At 41.2% G+C, this 20548-nt stretch overlaps 1 protein-coding gene and 1 non-coding gene across 2 annotated transcripts; both read right to left on the reverse strand.

Moving 5' to 3' along the window:
* Window positions 1-9000: 9000 nt before the first annotated feature.
* Window positions 9001-17750, reverse strand: LOC140909310 (collagenase 3-like). Its single transcript, XM_073338322.1, has 10 exons — window positions 17622-17750; window positions 17289-17530; window positions 15953-16101; window positions 15729-15854; window positions 14341-14502; window positions 13587-13704; window positions 12628-12761; window positions 12107-12266; window positions 11202-11305; window positions 9001-10066 (listed from the first exon to the last, which is right to left on the reverse strand). The coding sequence occupies exons 1-10, from the start codon at window positions 17742-17744 to the stop codon at window positions 9966-9968; spliced, it is 1419 nt and encodes a 472-aa protein (XP_073194423.1). The 5' UTR covers window positions 17745-17750; the 3' UTR covers window positions 9001-9965.
* On the reverse strand, window positions 16945-17017 carry TRNAK-CUU (transfer RNA lysine (anticodon CUU)). The gene has a single exon. It is a non-coding gene; the product is annotated as a tRNA-Lys (tRNA).
* Window positions 17751-20548: the final 2798 nt, after the last annotated feature.

Genomic DNA, 20548 nt, shown 5'->3' on the forward strand with positions numbered 1-20548 from the left:
CTGGGAATTGGTCCTGCTTCGAGCAGGGGGTTGGATTAGATGACCTTCTGGGGTCCCTTCCAACCCTGATATTCTATGATTCTATGATTCTATCATTGTCTGCATTACCAGTCAGCTTAACTTCTGTAGCTGGAAAGATAATGGAGCAAATAATTAAGCAATCAATTTGCAAACACCTAGAAGAAATAAGGTGATGAATAACAATTTTAGAGGCGTAGCCGTGTTAGTCTGTTTCAGCAAAAACAACAAGGTGTCTTGTGGCATCTTAAAGACTAACAAATTCATTAGAGCATAAGCTTTCGCGGGCTAAAACCCACTTCTTAAGATGTATGGAGTGAAAATTACAATGGGAAGGCATAAATATGAAATTGGCCTCGTTAGCACTACAAAAAGTAATTTTTACTCTGTTGACATTCACACCTTCTTGTCAACTGTTGGGAATGGTACCCATCCACCCTGATTGAACCATTGACTCATTGACACACACTTGGTAAGGCAACTCCCAGCTTTACTTGTCCTGTTCTGGGACATTGACAACATTGTAGGAAAAATATAATAAAATTATAGATTGGGGGGAAAAATGTTGGTGCTGGATCGTGGACTGCTGAAGCCAATCAGTGTTTTGCCCTTGATTTTAATAGGCGCAGGAGTGGGCTCTTATTGTCAGTCTCGACACGTGGTGTTACGAAATATGGTAAATTAATACTCAGACCGCATCTGCTTCGTTCTTGTTTCCGGATGAGACAGACACACAGTTTGTTGGCACACAGTCATCAGAGACAGAGGAAGAGAGGCTAGTTCTGCAATTGTGGCATGTATACAAAGGGCTGTTTGCCAAGGGAAGTGTTCTCGTTAATGATTTTAGAAATCAGTTCTTAATGACAAGTTGCCTCCTTGGAAAGCTCCACAACTGTTCTGATTATATCATCTCATCACAGCACAAGGATGGTGTTGAGTTTATACTGTTGTTCAGGTGATGTGATTAGGGGGTTATAACTCAATGTACTGAGAGGTCTGAAAGAATAAGCAGGCGTACTGAGCTGGACAATCTCCATTTAAAATAAAAAATTCTCTGAGACTAGCCTGATTGCTATTTTCTTTGTAAAAGGTGCGCTGTCATCCCATGCTTTTGCAAAAGAACTCATTCACCAAGTCAGCGCTGACATCAAGTTTTGGGACTATTTTGTTGTACTACCCAGTATGACGAATTATAGAGAGCTCAGGGCACTTAAACATCTAGTTAGTCACTCCTCCTGCCTTTCATACCCCCCTCCTTCCTCCTCTCCCTCTTCCACCTTACCTTTCACCCCTCATGCCCTTCCTTCTAAGGTCCCTCTCCCTTCCTTTGTCTTTCTGTCAATCTAATCAACTCCCAGCAAAACCGGACTCAAACATTTTTTTAAATAATCATAACATGACCATGACATTTGCAGGCCATCATTATTCACTCTGTATGTGTGTTATATATCATTCCCTTGTGGGGCTCAGGCTGCAGGTCTATAAATCACTGTGTAGACATTTGGGCTCAGGCTGGAGCCTGAGCTCCGGGACCCTCCACCCTCATATGGTCCCAGAGCTCGGGCTCCAGCCTGAGCTCAAACGTCTACACAATTTTTCAGCCCAGGAATTGAGCCCCAAGAGCTTGAGTCAACTGACCTGATATCCCTCTGTAGCCATTGTTTAAGGCCTCCCTTACTTCCGCTGTCCTGCCCCTATTAAGCCTTCCTCATCTCATCCCCTATACTGAGTTGGGGGAGGGGTGACATACAACCAACCCTGTCTACACAGCGATTTGTAGCCCTGCAGCCCAAGCCCCACAAGCCTGAGCCATCTAACCTGGGCCAGCCATGGGTCTTTTAGCCCTGGGCAGATGAACCCTTAGAGGTCAAAGAAAATTCAAATATAAAGGGTTGAAATGCATTCCATGTTCATTGGAGGATCCAGACTTTGTTTATACTATCGCAGATACAGTCTACAATAACTGACAGGGGCTGATCTTTGACTACTGGAGTCAGTGAGTACTGGCCCCAGCTCTGTGACAGGAACATTATGACTTTAGGGGCTGCTTTTCTTGTGAGACCTGAATTTCCTCTGCTCAGGAAATTTTGACAATTTGAAATTTCCCAGGAATAGGAAATTTTAAAAAAAAATCCATTTGGGAATCACTGACACACAGTGCTTCCAAAATGAATTATGTTCCTCAGGACACCAGCAGCTGCTGCCTGAAATGGACATGATTCTTTTCAGTTTCACTACTGTCAACCAGTCTGCAGGAGCCAGAGAGCCCAAGGATCCCCACAGCAAGGTAGGGCTGCCCCAAGTCACATACTCCAGAAGACGTGAAGTCCCTGGCCCGAGACCAGAACCTGGCCTGTGAGTCAATTAATGTTCATCAAACCCAACTTGTTTCTGTGAAATATTTCAGGATTGATGAATCAGCATTTTCCCACAAAACAGGCAAAACTCCTGAGCTGCTCCAGTTCTGGTGCACTGGTGACACTGGACCAGTGAAGCCAGATGCGGGTTTTGCCATTCATTTTTAACTGGCTCAGGAGAAGGCCCTTATTAGCAGTCTCAACAGAAGGTATTACTAAATATGATAAATTAATTCTCACACCACAGATGCTATGTGCTTATATCCTGATTAGACACATATACAGTTTGTTCACACACAGTCATCAGAGACAGAGGAAGTTAGGTTAGTTCTGTGGTTACAGTATACATAAGGGTATGTTTGCCAAGGGAACTGATCTAGCAAATGATCTCAGAAACCAGTTCTTAAAAACAAATTATCCTGCCTGTATGTCTGTCTGTCCAGGAAGTTCTGCCATTTCCTGTAAAAAGACCAGGGATAATCATCCCACAAGACCTCCCCTGTGTTCTTCTGATCAAACCGTTGGGTCATAAGCCTCTCATCCAAGCTGCATTGTCCAGTCTCATTAGGTGTTGTCATTCTGACTCTTGACCATTTTGGGCGTTCTCCTTTTAGGGTCCTGTTTCTGAATCATAGAATCATAGAATATCAGGGTTGGAAGGGACCTAAGGAGGTCACCTAGTCCAACCCCCTGCTCAAAGCAGGACCAATCCCCAACTAAATCATCCCAGCCAGGGCTTTGTCAAGCCTGACCTTAAAAACTTCTAAGGAAGGAGATTCCACCACCTCCCTAGGTAACGCATTCCAGTGTTTCACCACCCTCCTAGTGAAAAAGTTTTTCCTAATATCCAACCTCAATCTCCCACACTGCAACTTGAGACCATTACTCCTTGTTCTGTCATCTGCTACCACTGAGAACAGTCGAGATCCATCCTCTTTGGAACCCCCTTTCAGGTAGTTGAAAGCAGCTATCAAATCCCCCCTCATTCTTCTCTTCTGCAGACTAAACAATCCCAGTTCCCTCAGCCAATCCTCATAAGTCATGTGTTCCAGTCCCCTAATCATTTTTGTTGCCCTCCGCTGGACATTTTCCAATTTTTCCACATCCTTCTTGTAGTGTGGGGCCCAAAACTGGACACAGTACTCCGGATGAGGCCTCACCAATGTCGAATAGAGGGGAATGATCACGTCCCTCGATCTGCTGGCAATGCCCCTACTTATACATCCCAAAATGCCATTGGCCTTCTTGGCAACAAGGGCACACTGTTGACTCATATCCAGCTTCTCGTCCACTGTAACCCCTAGGTCCTTTTCTGCAGAACTGCTGCTGAGCCATTCGGTCCCTAGTCTGTAGCTGTGCATGGGATTCTTCCGTCCTAAGTGCAGGACTCTGCACTTGTCCTTGTTGAACCTCATCAGATTTCTTTTGGCCCAATCCTCTAATTTCTCTAGGGCCCTCTGTATCCTATCCCTACCCTCCAGCGTATCTACCTCTCCTCCCAGTTTAGTGTCATCTGGAAACTTGCTGAGGGTGCAGTCCACACCATCCTCCAGATCATTTATGAAGATATTGAACAAAACCGGCCCCAGAACCAACCCTTGGGGCACTCCGCTTGATACTGGCTGCCAACTAGACATGGAGCCATTGATCACTACCCGTTAAGCCCAACAACCTAGCCAACATTCTATCCACCTTATAGTCCATTCATCCAGACCATACTTCATTAACTTGCTGGCAAGAATACTGTGGGAGACCATGCCAAAAGCTTTGCTAAAGTCAAGGAACAACACTGCTTTCCCCTCATCCACAGAGCCAGTTATCTCATCATAGAAGGCAATTAGGTTAGTCGGGCATGAATTGCCCTTGGTGAATCCATGCTGACTGTTCCTGATCACTTTCCTCTCCTCTAAGTGCTTCAGAATTGATTCCTTGAGGACCTGCTCCATGATTTTTCCAAGGACTGAGGTGAGGCTGACTGGCCTGTAGTTCCCAGGATCCTCCTTCTTCCCTTTTTTAAAGATGGGCACTACATTAGCCTTTTTCCAGTCGTCCGGGACTTCCCGCTATCGCCATGAGTTTTCAAAGATAATGGCCAATGGCTCTGCAATCACATCCGCCAACTCCTTTAGCACTCTCGGATGCAGTGCATCTGGCCCCATGGACTTGTGCTCGTCCAGCTTTTCTAAATAGTCCCGAACCACTTCTTTCTCCACAGAGGGCTCGTCACCTCCTTCCCATGCTGTGCTGCCCAGTGCAGTAGTCTGGGAGCTGACCTTGTTTGTGAAGACAGAGGCAAAAAAAGCACTGAGTACATTAGCTTTTTCCACATCCTCTGACACTAGGTTGCCTCCCTCGTTCAGTAAGGGGCCCACACTTTCCTTGTCTTTCTTCTTGTTGCTAACATACCTGAAGAAACCCTTTTTGTTACTCTTAACATCTCTTGCTAGCTGCAAGCCCAGTGTGATTTTGCCTTCCTGATTTCACTCCTGCATCCCCGAGGAATATTTTTATACTCTTCCCTGGTCATTTGTCCAATCTTCCACTTCTTGTAAGCTTCTTTTTTGTGTTTAAGATCAGCAAGGATTTCACTGTTAAGCCAAGCTGATTGCCTGCCATATTTACTATTCTTTCTACACATCGGGATGGTTTGTCCCTGTAACCTCAATAAGGATTCTTTAAAATACAGCCGGCTCTCCTGGACTCCTTTCCCCCTCATAAAAAGAAAAGGAGTACTTGTGGCACCTTAGAGACTAACCAATTTATTTGAGCATGAGCTTTCGTGAGCTACAGCTCACTTCATCGGATGCATACCGTGGAAACTGCAGCAGACTTTATATACACACAGAGATCATAAAACAATACCTCCTCCCACCCCACTTATCTAAAGTGATCATTAAGTTGGGCCATTTCCAGCACAAATCCAGGTTTTCTCACCCTCCACCCCCCCCCACAAACTCACTCTCCTGCTGGTAATAGCCCATCGAAAAAAAAGCGGGGGGATGGTGAGAAAGCCTGGATTTGTGCTGGACATGGCCCACCTTGATTACCATGCACATTGTAGGGAGAGTGGTCACTTTGGATGAGCTATTACCAGCAGGAGAGTGAGTCTGTGTGTGTATGGGGGGGGGGTGAGAAAACCTGGATTTGTGCTGGAAATGGCCCACCTTGATTATCATGCGCATTGTGTAGAGAGTTGTCACTTTGGATGGGCTATTACCAGCAGGAGAGTGAGTTTGTGTGGGGGGGGGCTGGAGGGTGAGAAAACTTGGATTTGTGCTGGAAATGGCCCAACTTGATGATCACTTTAGATAAGCTATTACCAGCAGGACAGTGGGGTGGGAGGAGGTATTGTTTTATGATCTCTGTGTGTATATAAAGTCTGCTGCAGTTTCCACGGTATGCATCCGATGAAGTGAGCTGTAGCTCACAAAAGCTCATGCTCAAATAAATTGGTTAGTCTCTAAGGTGCCACAAGTACTCCTTTTCTTTTTGCGAATACAGACTAACACGGCTGTTACTCTGAAACCTTTCCCCCTCATGTTATTCTCCCAGGAGATCCTGCCCATCAGTTCCCTGAGGGAGTCAAAGTCTGCTTTTCTGAAGTCCAGGGTCCATATTCTGCTGCTCTCCTTTCTTCCTTGTGTCAGGATCCTGAACTCGACCATCTCATGGTCACTGCCTTCCAGGTTCCCATCCACTTTTGCTTCCCCTAATAATTCTTCCCGGTTTGTGAGCAGCAGGTCAAAAAGAGCTCTGCCCCTAGTTGGTTTCTCAAGCACTTGCACCAGGAAATTGTCCCCTACAGTTTCCAAAAACTTCCTGGATTGTCTGTGCACCACTGTATTGCTCTCCCAGCAGATATCAGGGTGATTGAAGTCTCCCATGAGAACCAGGGTCTGAGATCTAGTAACTTCCGTGAGTTTCTGGAAGAAAGCCTTGTCCACCTCATCCCCCTGGTCTGGTGGTCTACAGCAGACTCCATCCATGACATCACCCTTGTTGCTCACACTTCTAAACAGCTGCATTGTCCAGTCTCATTAGGTGTTGTCCTCTAGCTCTTGGCCACTTTTGGGGTTCTCCTTTTAGGGTCCTGTTTCTAAATCATGTCCAGTAGTCAGTGTTTTTCCCAGATAAGGAACATTAAAGGACTAATAGGAGGTGATGACTCCAGCAAGATGATCTCAACCCTTTGTGTTAGGTGAACAGCTGAGACTTTTCAGTGGCATCTTGACTAGTGGGGCCTGTCATCTTCCTGGCCACAACTCATGTCCCAACTCAAGATGCATCAAAGCTACTTATTAATGCCATTAACATAAAGCTCAGTGTCTCCCTGACTATATGTCCTGCACAGGTCTTCTGCATGGCAGTAAAGAGCATGCTGCTAGGTCACTAGGCCAGTCTTTCGTCTCATTATCCTAACAACTCTATGGTTGCTGTTGACATGGGGCAATGGTTGTCTCTGATCCTCTCAAGTCATGAAAGCCCATTTGTGATTTTTATGGACCTTGGGAGGGGGACAGAGTTGTCCTTAATTGTTTGCTCTTTACTGTGAGCATTTAACTAGATATCCTTTTTCTAAGTGGGTTTACCGATATTTCAGCTTTATGGGGGGGGAACTGAGTTTTTTAAGTGAGTTTTTTGTTTGTTTTTGGCATCTAGCATGCTTCAATCAGATCTTTTCTTGTGCTTTCTTTAAGCATTTGACTTTGTTCTTTTCCCAAGCATTTCTTTTCATATTTAATTCTGGGAAGATTGGGCCCAGTATGTGGAAAAAGGGCCTGCTCTTCATAGATTCATAGATTTTAAAGCTAGAAAAGACCATTACATCATCTAATGTGACTTCCTGTACAACACAGGCCATAGAATTTCACCCAGTTACCTCTAAATTGAGCCCAATACCTTGTGTCTGACTACACTGTGTCTTCCAGAAAGACATTCAGTCTTGAGATGAAGACTCTCCCACTTCTGTAATGCCCCACCTGTTCTGGAGGCTGTTGGGTCAGGAGAGCAAAGGAAGGAAGCAGCATAATTTGGCTACTCAGTAGCCTTATGGTGTTTAGAATGTGTATGCGTGTGGGGGGAGCGGTGTTTAAAAAAGCTAGAGAGCCTGAAACATCTGCTCTGGGAGCAAGGGGTCTGGAGAACTCCAAGGACTCTGATGTAGTTGAAGCGGGCTGAGCTTGAGATGGTTTTGGGGGGAAAGAGGAAAAGAAAAAAATATCATCAGCAGCTTCTCCTCTCCCCTCAAAGTGCTGCTGTGAGCAGGCCAAAAGCCAGTGGTGGAAATGGCTGGTGGAATCTGGAGAGAAGCTGCACAGTGCTGGGAGAGAAAGAGGCCAGAAGCAAGCGAGCCTGCAACTGGCACCAGAAAAGAAAGGACACAGAAAGAGGCCAGTGGATAGGTACCCTGGCGGCTGAGTTGTGGCGTTGGAGAGGCTGAAGGGGAGAAAGTCCAGGTCAGGAGGGACAGGAAAAATAGAAATAGTAGGGAGAGTAACAAAAATGGACTGTAGCTAGAAAGAGGAAAGGCAGGTGGTATAAGGGGAAAAGGGATAAGTTAAAGGAAGAACAGTGCAGTTAAACAAGAGGCAAAATAACTAGAGTTTTAAATTATATGCAGTGTTGTTGTAGCTGTGTTGGTCCCAGGATATTAGAGAGACAAGGTGGGTGAGCTAATATCTTCTATTGGACCAACTTCTACTGGTGAGAGAGACAAGCTTTCAAGCATACTGAGAGCTCTTCTTCAGGTCTGGGAAAGGTAACCAGAGTGTCACAGCTAAATACAAGGTGGAACACATTGTTTAGCATAAGTAGTTAACACATATTTCAAGGGACCACTCAAGGTAAAGTGTTGGTATCAGTTATTTGTTCTTTATTCATCATTCAAGCTAGAAGGAAATTATATTCACTTCTGGTAATTTCCTAGTAATTGTCATTTCTTATATTCTGTGCAGTCATGTAATTTATACTTGGTTCTTGTTCTACTTATTTTGGGGCCAACACTAAATACTTTTTTGCAGAATAAAGCAAACTATTTTAATAAATTTTGACGGGAAAACAGAATTCTCCTGAAAAATCGAATTATGGGTAAAAAAAGTTATTATTAAAAACCCCAAGTTCTGTTACTGGATTTCTTTTGTAAATACCCTGTATAGTAGAACCTCAGAGTTACAAACACGTCAGGAATGGAAGTTGTTTGTAACTCTGAAATATTCATAACTCCGAACAAAACGTTATGGTTGTTCTGTCAAAAGTTTACAACTTAATACAGATTTTAAACTTTATTATGAAGAATGCTGCTTTCCCTTGAATTTTTAGTAGTTTATGTTTAACAGAATACTGTATCGTATTTGCCTTTTTTTTTCTTCTTTTTTTTTCTCTTTTCTGCTGCCTGATTGTGTACTTCCAGTTCCAAATGAAGTGTGTGTTTGACTGGTCAGTTCATAACCGGTGTTCGTAACACCGAGGTTCTACTGTAGTTCTCTTTTGCCTTTTTGGCATGCACTAGTCCATATTAATGAATAAGACTCAAAATTCACTTTAATTCATTCAGTTTATTTAATACCTTTTAAAGTTGAAAAGTAATCATAGTCATGCATTGTTTGAGTTGACTGAAAAAACAGTGGACTCATAAGGCACTGGAACAACTGAAATAAATATCAAATGGGTGAAAAACTTTGACTTAAAACACCAAACGGCATAATTTTAACATTATTTTGAAGTGGATTGACAGATTCTAACTGTTGTAAGTCAGCATAACTCCAGTGAACATCCGTGGAGCTGCATCAGTTTACAGCAAGGGTGGATCAGGCCTGGTGTGCTCTCAATTGATCTATATTAGTGCTAGATTGCAGCCGCCTTCCCTGAGTATCTCATAACTCTTGGTGTTTGCCATCTCTTCCTGGTTTATACAGTGTATTCAGGCTAATGGTTTCCTCTGAGCCTAGTTTAGGCACATTGCTGTTTCACCATCCTCACTCTGGTTTCTTGTAAAGATGCCATGGTCAGTGGTTTCCATGGGGACATGCCAGTATGAAAACATTTCCACATTCTATAGCTCCAATATCTTAAGCTGGTGTCTCCACACTCCTGGTGTCAGTCCTGCTGTCCTGACCCATTCTTTACATGCATGAAATCCCCAAATGATCTAATGGATTTTTTACTAAGGTACAGACTGCAGGATTAGCCCTAATTTCTTAAATAGCAGTCACCATTGCTCTGTTCCTAAGAGGTACCAAGAACCTCTTGCAAGATGCTCAGCACCCTCAAATTATTGGAATTGTTTGTACTTGCGATCTCACAGGATGCATTCAGCATCTTGCAGGGGGATCTGGGTTAGTTCTGCATTGATTTTAAATGGTCTAATGTCCCTTGAAATGCTAATCATTTTCTTCTCTCCGCCTATTAAATTAATTCAGTTCCAGACTGACATAAGCTATATAGTTCCCATATATACAGTATAGCTTTGGTGGTAGATAAACAGAGTTTGTTCACAGAATCATTCTCTATAAATCCCTATTCCCACAATAATATTTCCATTTGCTATAGGCTGTTCTACAGCCTGCAGCATGGTACCCAAATAGAAAGCGATTAGCACCAGAACATGGAGTTAGTTTTCAAGACACGAACAATTCTTTTACTCCAGATGCTATATTGAAACTGCAGTGGTCCGTTGAAAAAGTAGATGTAACCTATGGGGAAAAAGGCTTGTTAAAAGGAATTGCAAGCAGAAATTAATGCCATTTGTTAAAAGTATTACTCAAATAAAAAGAAATCCTGGGTCTTCAGACTAAGTCTATTCAGCAAAATGATTTGCTATTTGAAACTCTGAGCTAAATTTTCAAATTAGCCTCATTCTGGCTCTTAAATTAGTGCCAACAGTCAATATTTGGGATGCTCAGAAACTTGGTTCTTCTCTTGTACATAGCACATGCCTGTGAAAATCATGTGGTTACTCATTTATTTAATTCTCTGATTTGCAAATGCTATTTAAAGACGATATAGTCTGGTCTCAGAGACATGGACACATTGTGTAGAGTTCTGACGCTGAGTTCTGACCCAGGTTTTACCAGAGACCTGTTGGGTGGTTCTGGAAAAGATACTTCACCTTCCTTTCTGACAGGTTTCAGAGTAGCAGCCGTGTTAGTCTGTATTCGCAAAAAGAAAAGGAGGACTTGTGGCACCTTAGAGACTAACAAATTTATTTGAGCATAAGATTTCGTGAGCTACAGCTTATGCTCAAATAAATTTGTTAGTCTCTAAGGTGCCACAAGTACTCCTTTTCTTCGTTTCTGAGTTTCCCTCCTACAAAATCCTAAAACCTGCCCACCAAACTCACTCTTTTGAATATATATAAAGCACTGTACAACGACAAGTGTTCTTATCAAAAAGGAAGGAAACAATTTAAAATATCAGGAAATAACACATGGTGATTAGAGCTGGCTGAAACTTTTCAAATGGAACACTTTTCTATCAGAAAATGTTGAATGAATATCATGAGAACATTGATTGCACTGAAAATTTTGACAAAATCATTTAAACCTTTCCTTTCTATAAGATCAATATTCTTTGTTTCAACTTTATTGCTTTGATTTTCATAGATTATGTTACTTGAAATTTAACATTTCTATAAGATCAAAATGAAATATTTTTAAACTGAATGGGATAAGGTTGTTTCAAAATTTCCAAAATGAATTTTTTTCAGAAATTTCATTTCACAGGAAAATTTCAACTTTTTGTTTTGCTTTGGGACGGAAGGAAATTTGTAAATGCTGGGAATTCTGAATTTGGACCACTTTAATGATAATAATGAAAGGGAAGAAATACCATTTTTTTGGTAGACTGCATCCACTCTATTGCCAATTCCTGGGAATTCTTCCTCTATCAGTTTGGGGTAGCCTTTTTCCATAACTTGGTTTTCTTCATCATAGCTATGTTAAACATGGAAAAAATACAAATTCAATGAACCTGCATGGCTTGCAATCTGACAAAAGTCCTATCACCTTTAGGTACCTTGTTCAAAGATACCCAAGTTGTAAGTGGCTGGAAGTCGCTAGATTGTCTATGCCAAATGAAATGGTGAGTATAAGTTCAATTCTCCAGGCCTCCTTATACCAGAAACACAACCTCAGCTGGTACAAGAACAATAAAGGTAAATTTTTAAAGGTTGGTTAATAAACTACAGAATTGGAAGGCTAGATTCTACATGGATTGTACGTAGGTATATAAGGGTGATGGTGCTGCATGTCTGTCACTGGAGCAGGTAGGCAGAAATTGTCAGGGGATGGATGGAACATTGGCTCTAAACCCAACTCATTGGCCAGCACAAGAAAACTAGAACAAAGTGGGTCATATTGGCTGCCTGTTTAGGGCAGCAGTAACTTACAACCCTGTGCCACACATATCCAGGAAGAGGGAAGCAGGGAAGGAATTGTGTCTAAGAGGTATATCTGAGTTACAGTTTCTCCTGGGATAAATTCTTACGACCCTCTTCTCAGGGTTGTGCTGAATGTCATAATTTAATCTTAAGTGTTTATATAATTTTGTTACTTAAATCTTTATGGTACATTCTAAAGAGCTGCTATCCCTATAAAACTTTGAAACGAAAGAAAACATATGATCTATGAGGCCATAAGTGTCTACGCTGAAACAAATAAACAAAAAATTGGCCCTTTTGCACACAGTTAAGCTTGGCAGAATTGAAAATAAGAACTCATAAATCTCTAACTTACCTCCAGTACTTGTCTCCAGTAAAAAAGAGAGTCTTGCCAGTGTCTTTAATGTGGACAGCCCCATCTATTGTTTTCATCTCTCTGGGGAATCCCAATTCATATATTTTTTTAGGGTACCCTTCAACTATGTCATAGCCATTCAGAGCCCAGAATTTCCTGCCTGTAAATAATGATGACAAAATGTTAATCTTTTATGAGCATCAATGGAAAGGTATTAGAAGAGTAAAACCCAGCAATAATTATTACATTGTTATTATTTGACATTATTAGTTTTATGTGACTTAGATTATATGGGGCCAGATCCTCACCTGGTGTAAAGTGAAGCTATTACACCAGATGAGGACCTAACCTTCTAGTCTAAATTCTGTACTCTCTAGCCCATTGAAGATCTTGTAGTGTTGCCTGGGGTGAAACCAATGGAAGTTTGTCTGAGTGAGGACTGTAGATTTAACCCTAAGTAGTTTTATTCAATGAGACTGATTAAGATACTTCCACTTTTCTGCCATTTGCAAAAGGCTTACCTCTAAATATGAACACATGATCTTTCATGGGGTTTTCATAGGCAGCATCAATCTTGTTTGGAAGTTCTGGCCAAAATGACTTAATTAACACCAGTTCTGCGTCAACCATCTGAGGATGTAGGCGCCAGAAGAACCTAAGTCAGAAAGAGAAAATGGGCTTTTTATCATCTTCTTTATGATATCATTTTCACAGTGTTTCACAAATATTAACTAATTTTGGGTTCTCAGTCTTTTCTACAATGCGGAACACATTTTAATTCAAGAAGAATCTTATAGACCTCCACTTCCTCTCCGAGCCATGATGGTTCAGACTACCTAGCTCATTCATAACGTGAACACTTTCACAGAAGAGAACAAACCGATGTCTTGATTTCATTTTGTCCAACCTTTTTTCCTTAAGAAGAGAAACTACAGATTAACTTGGCAGTGCACCACGTAAGATTGCTGCGTGCCGTGCAATTTTGCCCAGAAAATTAAATAATCTCTGAATTTTAGAGAAAAATCCAGTGCAATCCCATGAACCAGTAAGTATGTCTGCTTGATCAGGTGGAGACTGAGCCCAAGTAACACCAGTTTCACATGAATTTAACTGCATTGACTTCCAGGAACTCTTGATTGTCACCAGTGTGACAGGGAGTCAAGCCCATATTTATGTTATAAAGGCTGCTTAAATGTGAAATGCTGTATGGCCCTTACAGTTATTTCTGTTGATTTTACAACCTATTTTAGTTGTGCTTAGAAAAAGAGATTAACTTCTAAGGGAGAAAGATAGCAGATTTTTTGGAAGATAGAAAAAGATCTAATCAATTATATTTTCAGAAACAAATGATAAAGAAATGGAAATTAAAAAGGTTTTTGGGCCAGTTTCTTTTCTCAGTTGTACCAAGTGTAGTTCTAGTAGTGAGTTGGCTGGGCCCTGTACAACAAAAGAAGCATATAGGTAAACCACACATTGCAACCTGTCCTTGAAGATCATCATTTCTCCTCGAAGTTCTGTTATTGCATCAAGTGACAAATTTTCATCACATTTCTCTGGAGTTTTGGGGTGTTCGGGGTTGGGATCTCTGTCTCCTGCACCTGTAACCATAAATTATAACTTAGCTTTGACTGCATTTGTTCTTCTTCCATGTAAGATAACTATGTACTAAATGGGACACTGAAGAGTCCACCAGTGCCAGAATGAATACAACCATCAAGGACAAACTGTCTGGACTAATGATATTCACTTTCCCTTCTTATTCTTCCTCTGGCAAATCATGTCCCTATGTTTTGGGGTTTAGTTACATTGCAAAGATATTTGCGGCTAAAACTAAATGGGTGCCATTGACATCATGTCTTTAGGGCCTCTGAGAAGATTGCTTCCTCCCAAGGTCTCCCCTATGGGCATTTCTGTTTCTCCTACTTCATAGTCTTTGATCATCCTCCCATGGGAGACAGCTCAGGGACCTTAAATCCACTAAAGCAGGTAACCAGCCAGCAGCAATCACCTGTGCACTTGACACTGCTTGCTGCAGTTTCTACCTGAGTGTTAAATGTGGGTATCTTCTGACCCTGAGGCCTGGTTCCCAGGATCCAGAGTTTCTATCTTAATTTACCATGGTAGGGCAATTGAGCAATAGGAACAACAACAGCAGATTGTTCACCCTAAGGTAAATTGCAGTGCAACATGTACATTCCAAGATACATGGATAAAATGGCAAAAGGAAGACAAACCATAGAGAGCTTGGATCCCTTGCACATCATCGTCAGGAAGCAAGAACCCAGTGTTGCCAGTGTAGGTGTAAATAGGGAACATCAGAGCTCCCGAGTCTCTGGAGTGCTCAAGTCCCAAAGAGTGACCAAACTCATGGGCAGCCACAAGAAACAAGTTGTATCCTATAAGAAAGCAAAGCAAACGCAAAAATACTTGTTAAAACAATATACACATGTATCTGAATGCAGTTTATTGCCTGATCCTCTTTCACAATGTCTTTTTTGCACTGATGATACAAAACAATTATATAGATCTCTACATCGTCTAAGAAGTGAACATACATGAAATAATTAACCCTAAATATTATTAACTCCATTTTACAGATGGGGATGCTGAGATACACAGTCCAATCCTGTTGTCTTCATTCAAGACAATGGGAATTTTGTTTGAGTAATGGCCTAATAGCCTGAGCCCTTTAAGTTTTTTCTTACACTAAATTGTATTTGAAAAATTTCCCACTATCACCAACCCCAGTTCAACTCAATCATCTTAGCAATGTTGGAAATTGTAGGGTGAAATCCTGGTCCAATGAAGTTAATGGAAGTTTTGCCAGGATTCCATCCCTAGTGTAGGTAGTCCATTGACCATCAATGCTATTTCCAGCATTGGATCAAATAAATCTGCTCCCAGCAAAGCTAGATGACACAGTGCTGAAAAACAGTGTCCGCAGTTGAAAAAAACTTAGTGACAATTGGATCCATTTTTCAAAAATGGCTCCTTGTGCAGACAAGGGCAAATATTTTCAAACTTCATAAAAGTGGCCTGATTTTCAGATATGGTAAGTATCTACAACTCCCACTGGCTCTACTGCGGGGTAACACCATCTGTCTGAGATCCAAGCTGGACACCCTCAAATTGCAAGTGAAACAATGAGATATTTGAATAGTAAAAAACCCAAACTGCCTTGTTTCTCTGGGTTCATGGATCATGTGATTCATTATTCTGGTGTATTCAGACAACTGACAGGTATTCTAGAAGAGAGTTACAAATTTCAAATTTTAACACAAATAATTGTTTTGTCCATAATTCATGCAAGACGTGTACCATACTCCTATCTACAATCTGGGATTAAAAACAGCTCCCTGTGACTTCAGTAACCAATCACGCAACATGAATAATAAAAAACAACTACAGAACAGTCAAAGCAAACCGTTTACAAACAACATATAGGGTGAAAATTATCCATCCAAAGTATCTGGCAAATATTCTGAATAGCAAATACATTTGATGAAATCAGGATGAGATTGTGAATGATTTGCTATCCAAAAAGGACAAAATTCATAGCCAATATTATTTGAAACAAATAGTGCACCCAGCTCTAGTTAAAATGATCTTTTGAACAGGTTACCTCTGGAATCAGTTGACCAGGTTTCATCATCGTCAAAATGGGCATCTCCTCCATAATTTGGTCCAGGAGGAAAAGCATGAGCCAGTAATCCAGAAGGTCCATCAAAGGGATAAAAGTCACCATGTTCTACAAAGCAATATTTAAAATACCGACAGCATTTACATCTCATCTTTAAACAGGTGAAAATATAATTAAACTGCCAAAAAGTAAACTTTCTCTGTTACCTTTAGTTCCAAAGGAAATCATGATATCAGCAGTGCCACTGCGAATTCTAGTAAAGTTCAGTGGTGTCACTTCAGACCAAACCTTGAATGCTTTTTTGAATGCTCTGTCCACTTCAGCACGTGTCAGATCTCGAGTGTAATTCACAATTCTATCAATCAGATAAAATATCTTCAATTAACTTTTCTGCAGGTCCAAGGAATTTTGCAATGTACCTCCATGAAAACCTACTTTTGACTGGGAGACAGTCATTTCTCAAAAGCTATCCCTAAAGTGCACTTACCTCAGAAGAAAGAATTGGATTACTAATGTACAGTACTCCAGAAATAAAAATGTACATTTCCATCTATCAGTATCATTCAGAAAGATAATGACCTAACAGTTTGGGATTTGGGGTGTGTTTTTTGTTTTTTGGGGGTTTTTTGCCATTATTATACGCACTAGAAAAACCCCAGAAAACAAAAAGTTTGTTCTTTATTAAGATATTTTGTATAGATAATATGGGACTTTATTCAGTATATTTTACTAAAAATATTTTGAAGAGATATGAAATATCTCATGCACCTGACCATTCTGGAGAGACAATACATGATCAAGGAGACATTGAAGAGATACAACGGTCACCATTACAAAACAATGTTTGTTAACAGTTTGCTACATAGCATTATCAGAGATACCACTTATATCCATATTTAATACATAGGGAAAATAGCCCTCTCTCTTTCTTATCACTCTTTGGTTTCCTGCAAATATTGATAAGAAAGAGAGAGGGCTATTTTTAATGGCACCATTGTATCATATTGTGACCACAGAATATCAGGATTGGAAGGGACCTCGGAAAGCCATCTAGTCCAATCCCCCGCTCAAAGCATGACCAATCTCCCATTTTTACCCCAGATCCCTAAACAGCCCCCTCAAGGACTGAGCTCACAACCCTGGGTTTAGCAGGCCAATGCTCAAACCACTGAGCTATCCCTCCCGCAGCACAATCAAATGCCCAACATGGGGCTTGAACCCACAACAATGAGATTAAGAGTCTCATACTCTACCAACGGAGCTAGCCAGGCTGACTGATAACTGAGTTCATTAAAGAAATTTAGATAGGGCCTGATCCAAAGCCCACTAAAGTTAATGGTAAGACTCACATTGAGTTCCATGAGCTTTGGATCAGGGCCATATAGATTTTAAAACTGCAACATGAGATTTTTACAAAGTCTGAACTACCCTTTGTTCTTGCTGAGCTTGTCAACCTAATATACGACATAATGGCTGTTGAACACCTATATAGCAGGATAACTTGAAAATAAGAAACAATAACACTAAATGTTATAATTTTACCTGTATGTTAAATTATTTTTTGACCACTTTAGTTTTCTAGGGAAAAAGTTGTATTCCCCCACATCGGGGACACCACATCTTGGCTGTTGCATCAGCTCATATGTTTCTTCATCTAATATGCCAGTCACCTCCAGCCCAAAAAAAGACTGCATTTCTCGAAGTTTGGCTGCCACTGAGTTGGCATTCTTCTTCCTTATGCCAGCAGGATTGGAACGTAGGTTGTAATGTGTCTTTAGATAGCGCTAGGGGAAAAAAATATTATTTCCAGTTTCCAAAGAACAAAGGCAATCAAACAGCCGACCTTAATATGTGAAGATTGATTTTATACTGTACCTCTGCAAACTGAAGGTCTTCCGTTGTGAATTCATCGCTGTCTTCATGGGGAATAGGCAGTGTCAAACAGCATGACAAGCCCAGCAAGAAAAGGAAGGCAGCTGCAAGGCTTGGATGCATCATGCTGAATTCTTGGGTTCTGAAACTCTGATTTTTTAGAGTGTAAATACCTTTACTTTTATAGACCTAAACTGGTGAGTCATCTCTTGTGGACAAATTAGAACATCCTTGTCATTGCAAAGTAAAGATGCTTACACAGCTGGTTTATTTCTTCATTCCAAGAAGTCCTGGTTTGGGCATCTGTGGTCCCACTAAGGGCTTAGAAACTATATCTTTATATAAACATGCTCTCAGCATATTTACAGATGCTGTGGGAATTTTTGTGTAGAAGCAACTCAGCATTATTTCTTTATTTTGCAATAACTTACACTGACCTACTTTTTCGTCTTTGATAGGATAATTACTTTCCTTTTATTTTATCAGACAAAGCGACACTATATGAAAAGCTCTGTGAACAGATGGATTGTCTTAAAGTAAAATAATTGCATAATTTTAATGTCTATAGTAATTCATTAGCACATCAATTGTTTTGCAAACTTACCATCTTGATTCATAAGACAACAACAATGTGGAGTATATTATATTACTAACATGTTCCTGTTTTTGGGTTTGTTTGTTTGTTTTCATTTTTAGTCTAAAACTCTAACAACAATTTTGCTGCTGGAATCGTGATAGTAGTGGGTCTCAGTACAGATCAGAATCATTTACAGACACATTTTCAGAAATGGATTTGGATGACTCAGGTTTTGGCTACCGAGCTGAGATGTACCTGAAAACACAGCAACTGAAAATCAGTATTCACTTTTGAAAATGCTGGCCTTTGAGAAGTATTTGATCAAAGGCAAATATGAGCCTGTAAAATGGCCAGTTCATGGAATCTGACTTCCCTTAAAAACAATAATATAATTTAAATGGGATACCATCATAGGTCCATTAGGCACACAGTTACTACTGTCATGTGGGCTGTGTAAAAGTCTAGATAGGTAGATTCTGTTTGTGTACAAAGCATGATAGAAGCATGTGATTATGATAATTTACACAGCACAAGATGTAGTGAAACTGGTAATATGGCAGCAGTGAATGCTACAGTATTTTTGAATTTGAGGCTACTCCTTCTCTCTATAAAGTCAACTCAATCTAAGCTCATTCTGCACTTTGGAAAATACAGACTGGCTACCATCACTGATTCTGTCCACATCACATTACATTCCTACTGGCCTGTAAGTCAGATCAAGGTTCTGTCAGTGTTGAAATTTACCCACCACTTTCATTTAATCTGATCTTTCATCAGAGACCTCACCCAGCTTTATACAACGCAACACGTCTCAGCATAATTCAGCCTATTGATGAAACAGGAGCCAGTGAAGCTAAATGAGTAAAATTTCAGCCAGTTGCCCAAATGACAAATAATGTTTTATCAAGTGATGACAAATCGCAAAAATAGATGAAAGTGAGTGGAATTTTGCACTGGATTATTTGGCCAAGTTTCTAATTTAACTGCAAGTTTGAGCCAGTGCTAAATATAGTCAGAGAAATTAGAGATGGAAAACCCCTATTAAATCATCTTGTCCATTCGCCTACAGATGCAGGATTTTCCCTTTCTAATATGCTGATGTTGGTACTGAAGTGATGAAACACATATACCAGAGTATGGTTTAATGTGGAGGCCTCTGTTTTTCTAAACTATTAGCCAATGAGAAGCACCTCCCTGGACTACCCAGCAGGGCTGTTCTAATGTGGAATTTAGCTGGGCCCTGGGTTCTACAAATCTTAGGAGGGTCTGAGTGCAATTCCCCTTCTACATGTCCAGGCCTGCCCTGACAGGCAATCAGAGTCCCAACCTATTCCCCTCCTCCATGCTGGAGCTAGGAGAGGTAAGCCATGAAGGTTTACCCTCTTATCATGCAGTGTTGTGCTCTGAGCCCATTGGGTTACAGAGACCTCACATCTGACCCTTTCTTAACGCACCAACCGCACTGGAGTTTGCCAACATTGTGACAAATGTAATGTAAATCCCTAACCCGGATGTCCAAGATGCCAGATGGAAGGTGAAAAAAATCCCACAGTCATTTCTCAATTTTCCCATATGGGAAAAAAAATCCCTTTCAGACCCTCCATAAAATCTGGTGTTCAGTATAGTCCCCAGCAGCCCAAGAACTCCAGAAATAAGGGTGTGAAAGGCTGATGCTGGAACAAAGCTAAAATGGCTACAAGCGAGCAGTGGGCAGAAACAACCTCTGCTTCCTCTCCCTGCCTCTGGAAATGGCAGCCAGTGGGTCAGTCTGTCCTGACCCCAGTCATCCAGTTGCAGTGGGAACAGGTGGGACAGGCTCAGAGCTCAGACCCAGTTAAAGCTAAACCCTGTCCCAGGGAGGGAGGGGGAAGGGAAATAGGGAAATCAAGAGGAGCCAAATTCCCCTCCCTTTCTTCCCCCTCCCATCACCCACAGGTGAGGGGAAGGTGAGGGATACCAGCATCATCACCACTCCATGGATCTCTAGTTACACGCCCCAGTTAGCAGGTGAGTGTTATCCAGTCCACCTTTAGATCCTTCCACATGCACTCAGATACTGTGATGGTAGGACAGTAAATTCTTATCTCTTCTTAAAATACAGTTCTACGCTAAGAAGGAACTTTGACATAATAGGATTGTGGGGTTTCACATTCTTGTGTTGCATTCATTCCTTGTCAAACTCATTCAGTTTGCCACTAAAAAGATAATTTTTCTAACTGCAGCATCTGCAAACTCCCTCTGGGTTGTGACAGTTACACTAGTTTCTTTTCCTCTCGTGCATCAACATCAGCAATGAGTAGCTAAGTTCTGTTGCTTTGCTCATCCCCTCTCTTCTGCCCCTTCTCACCTGGCT

The sequence above is a fragment of the Lepidochelys kempii genome, chromosome 1, assembly GCF_965140265.1.
Source record: "Lepidochelys kempii isolate rLepKem1 chromosome 1, rLepKem1.hap2, whole genome shotgun sequence".
Taxonomy (NCBI): Eukaryota; Metazoa; Chordata; order Testudines; family Cheloniidae; genus Lepidochelys; species Lepidochelys kempii.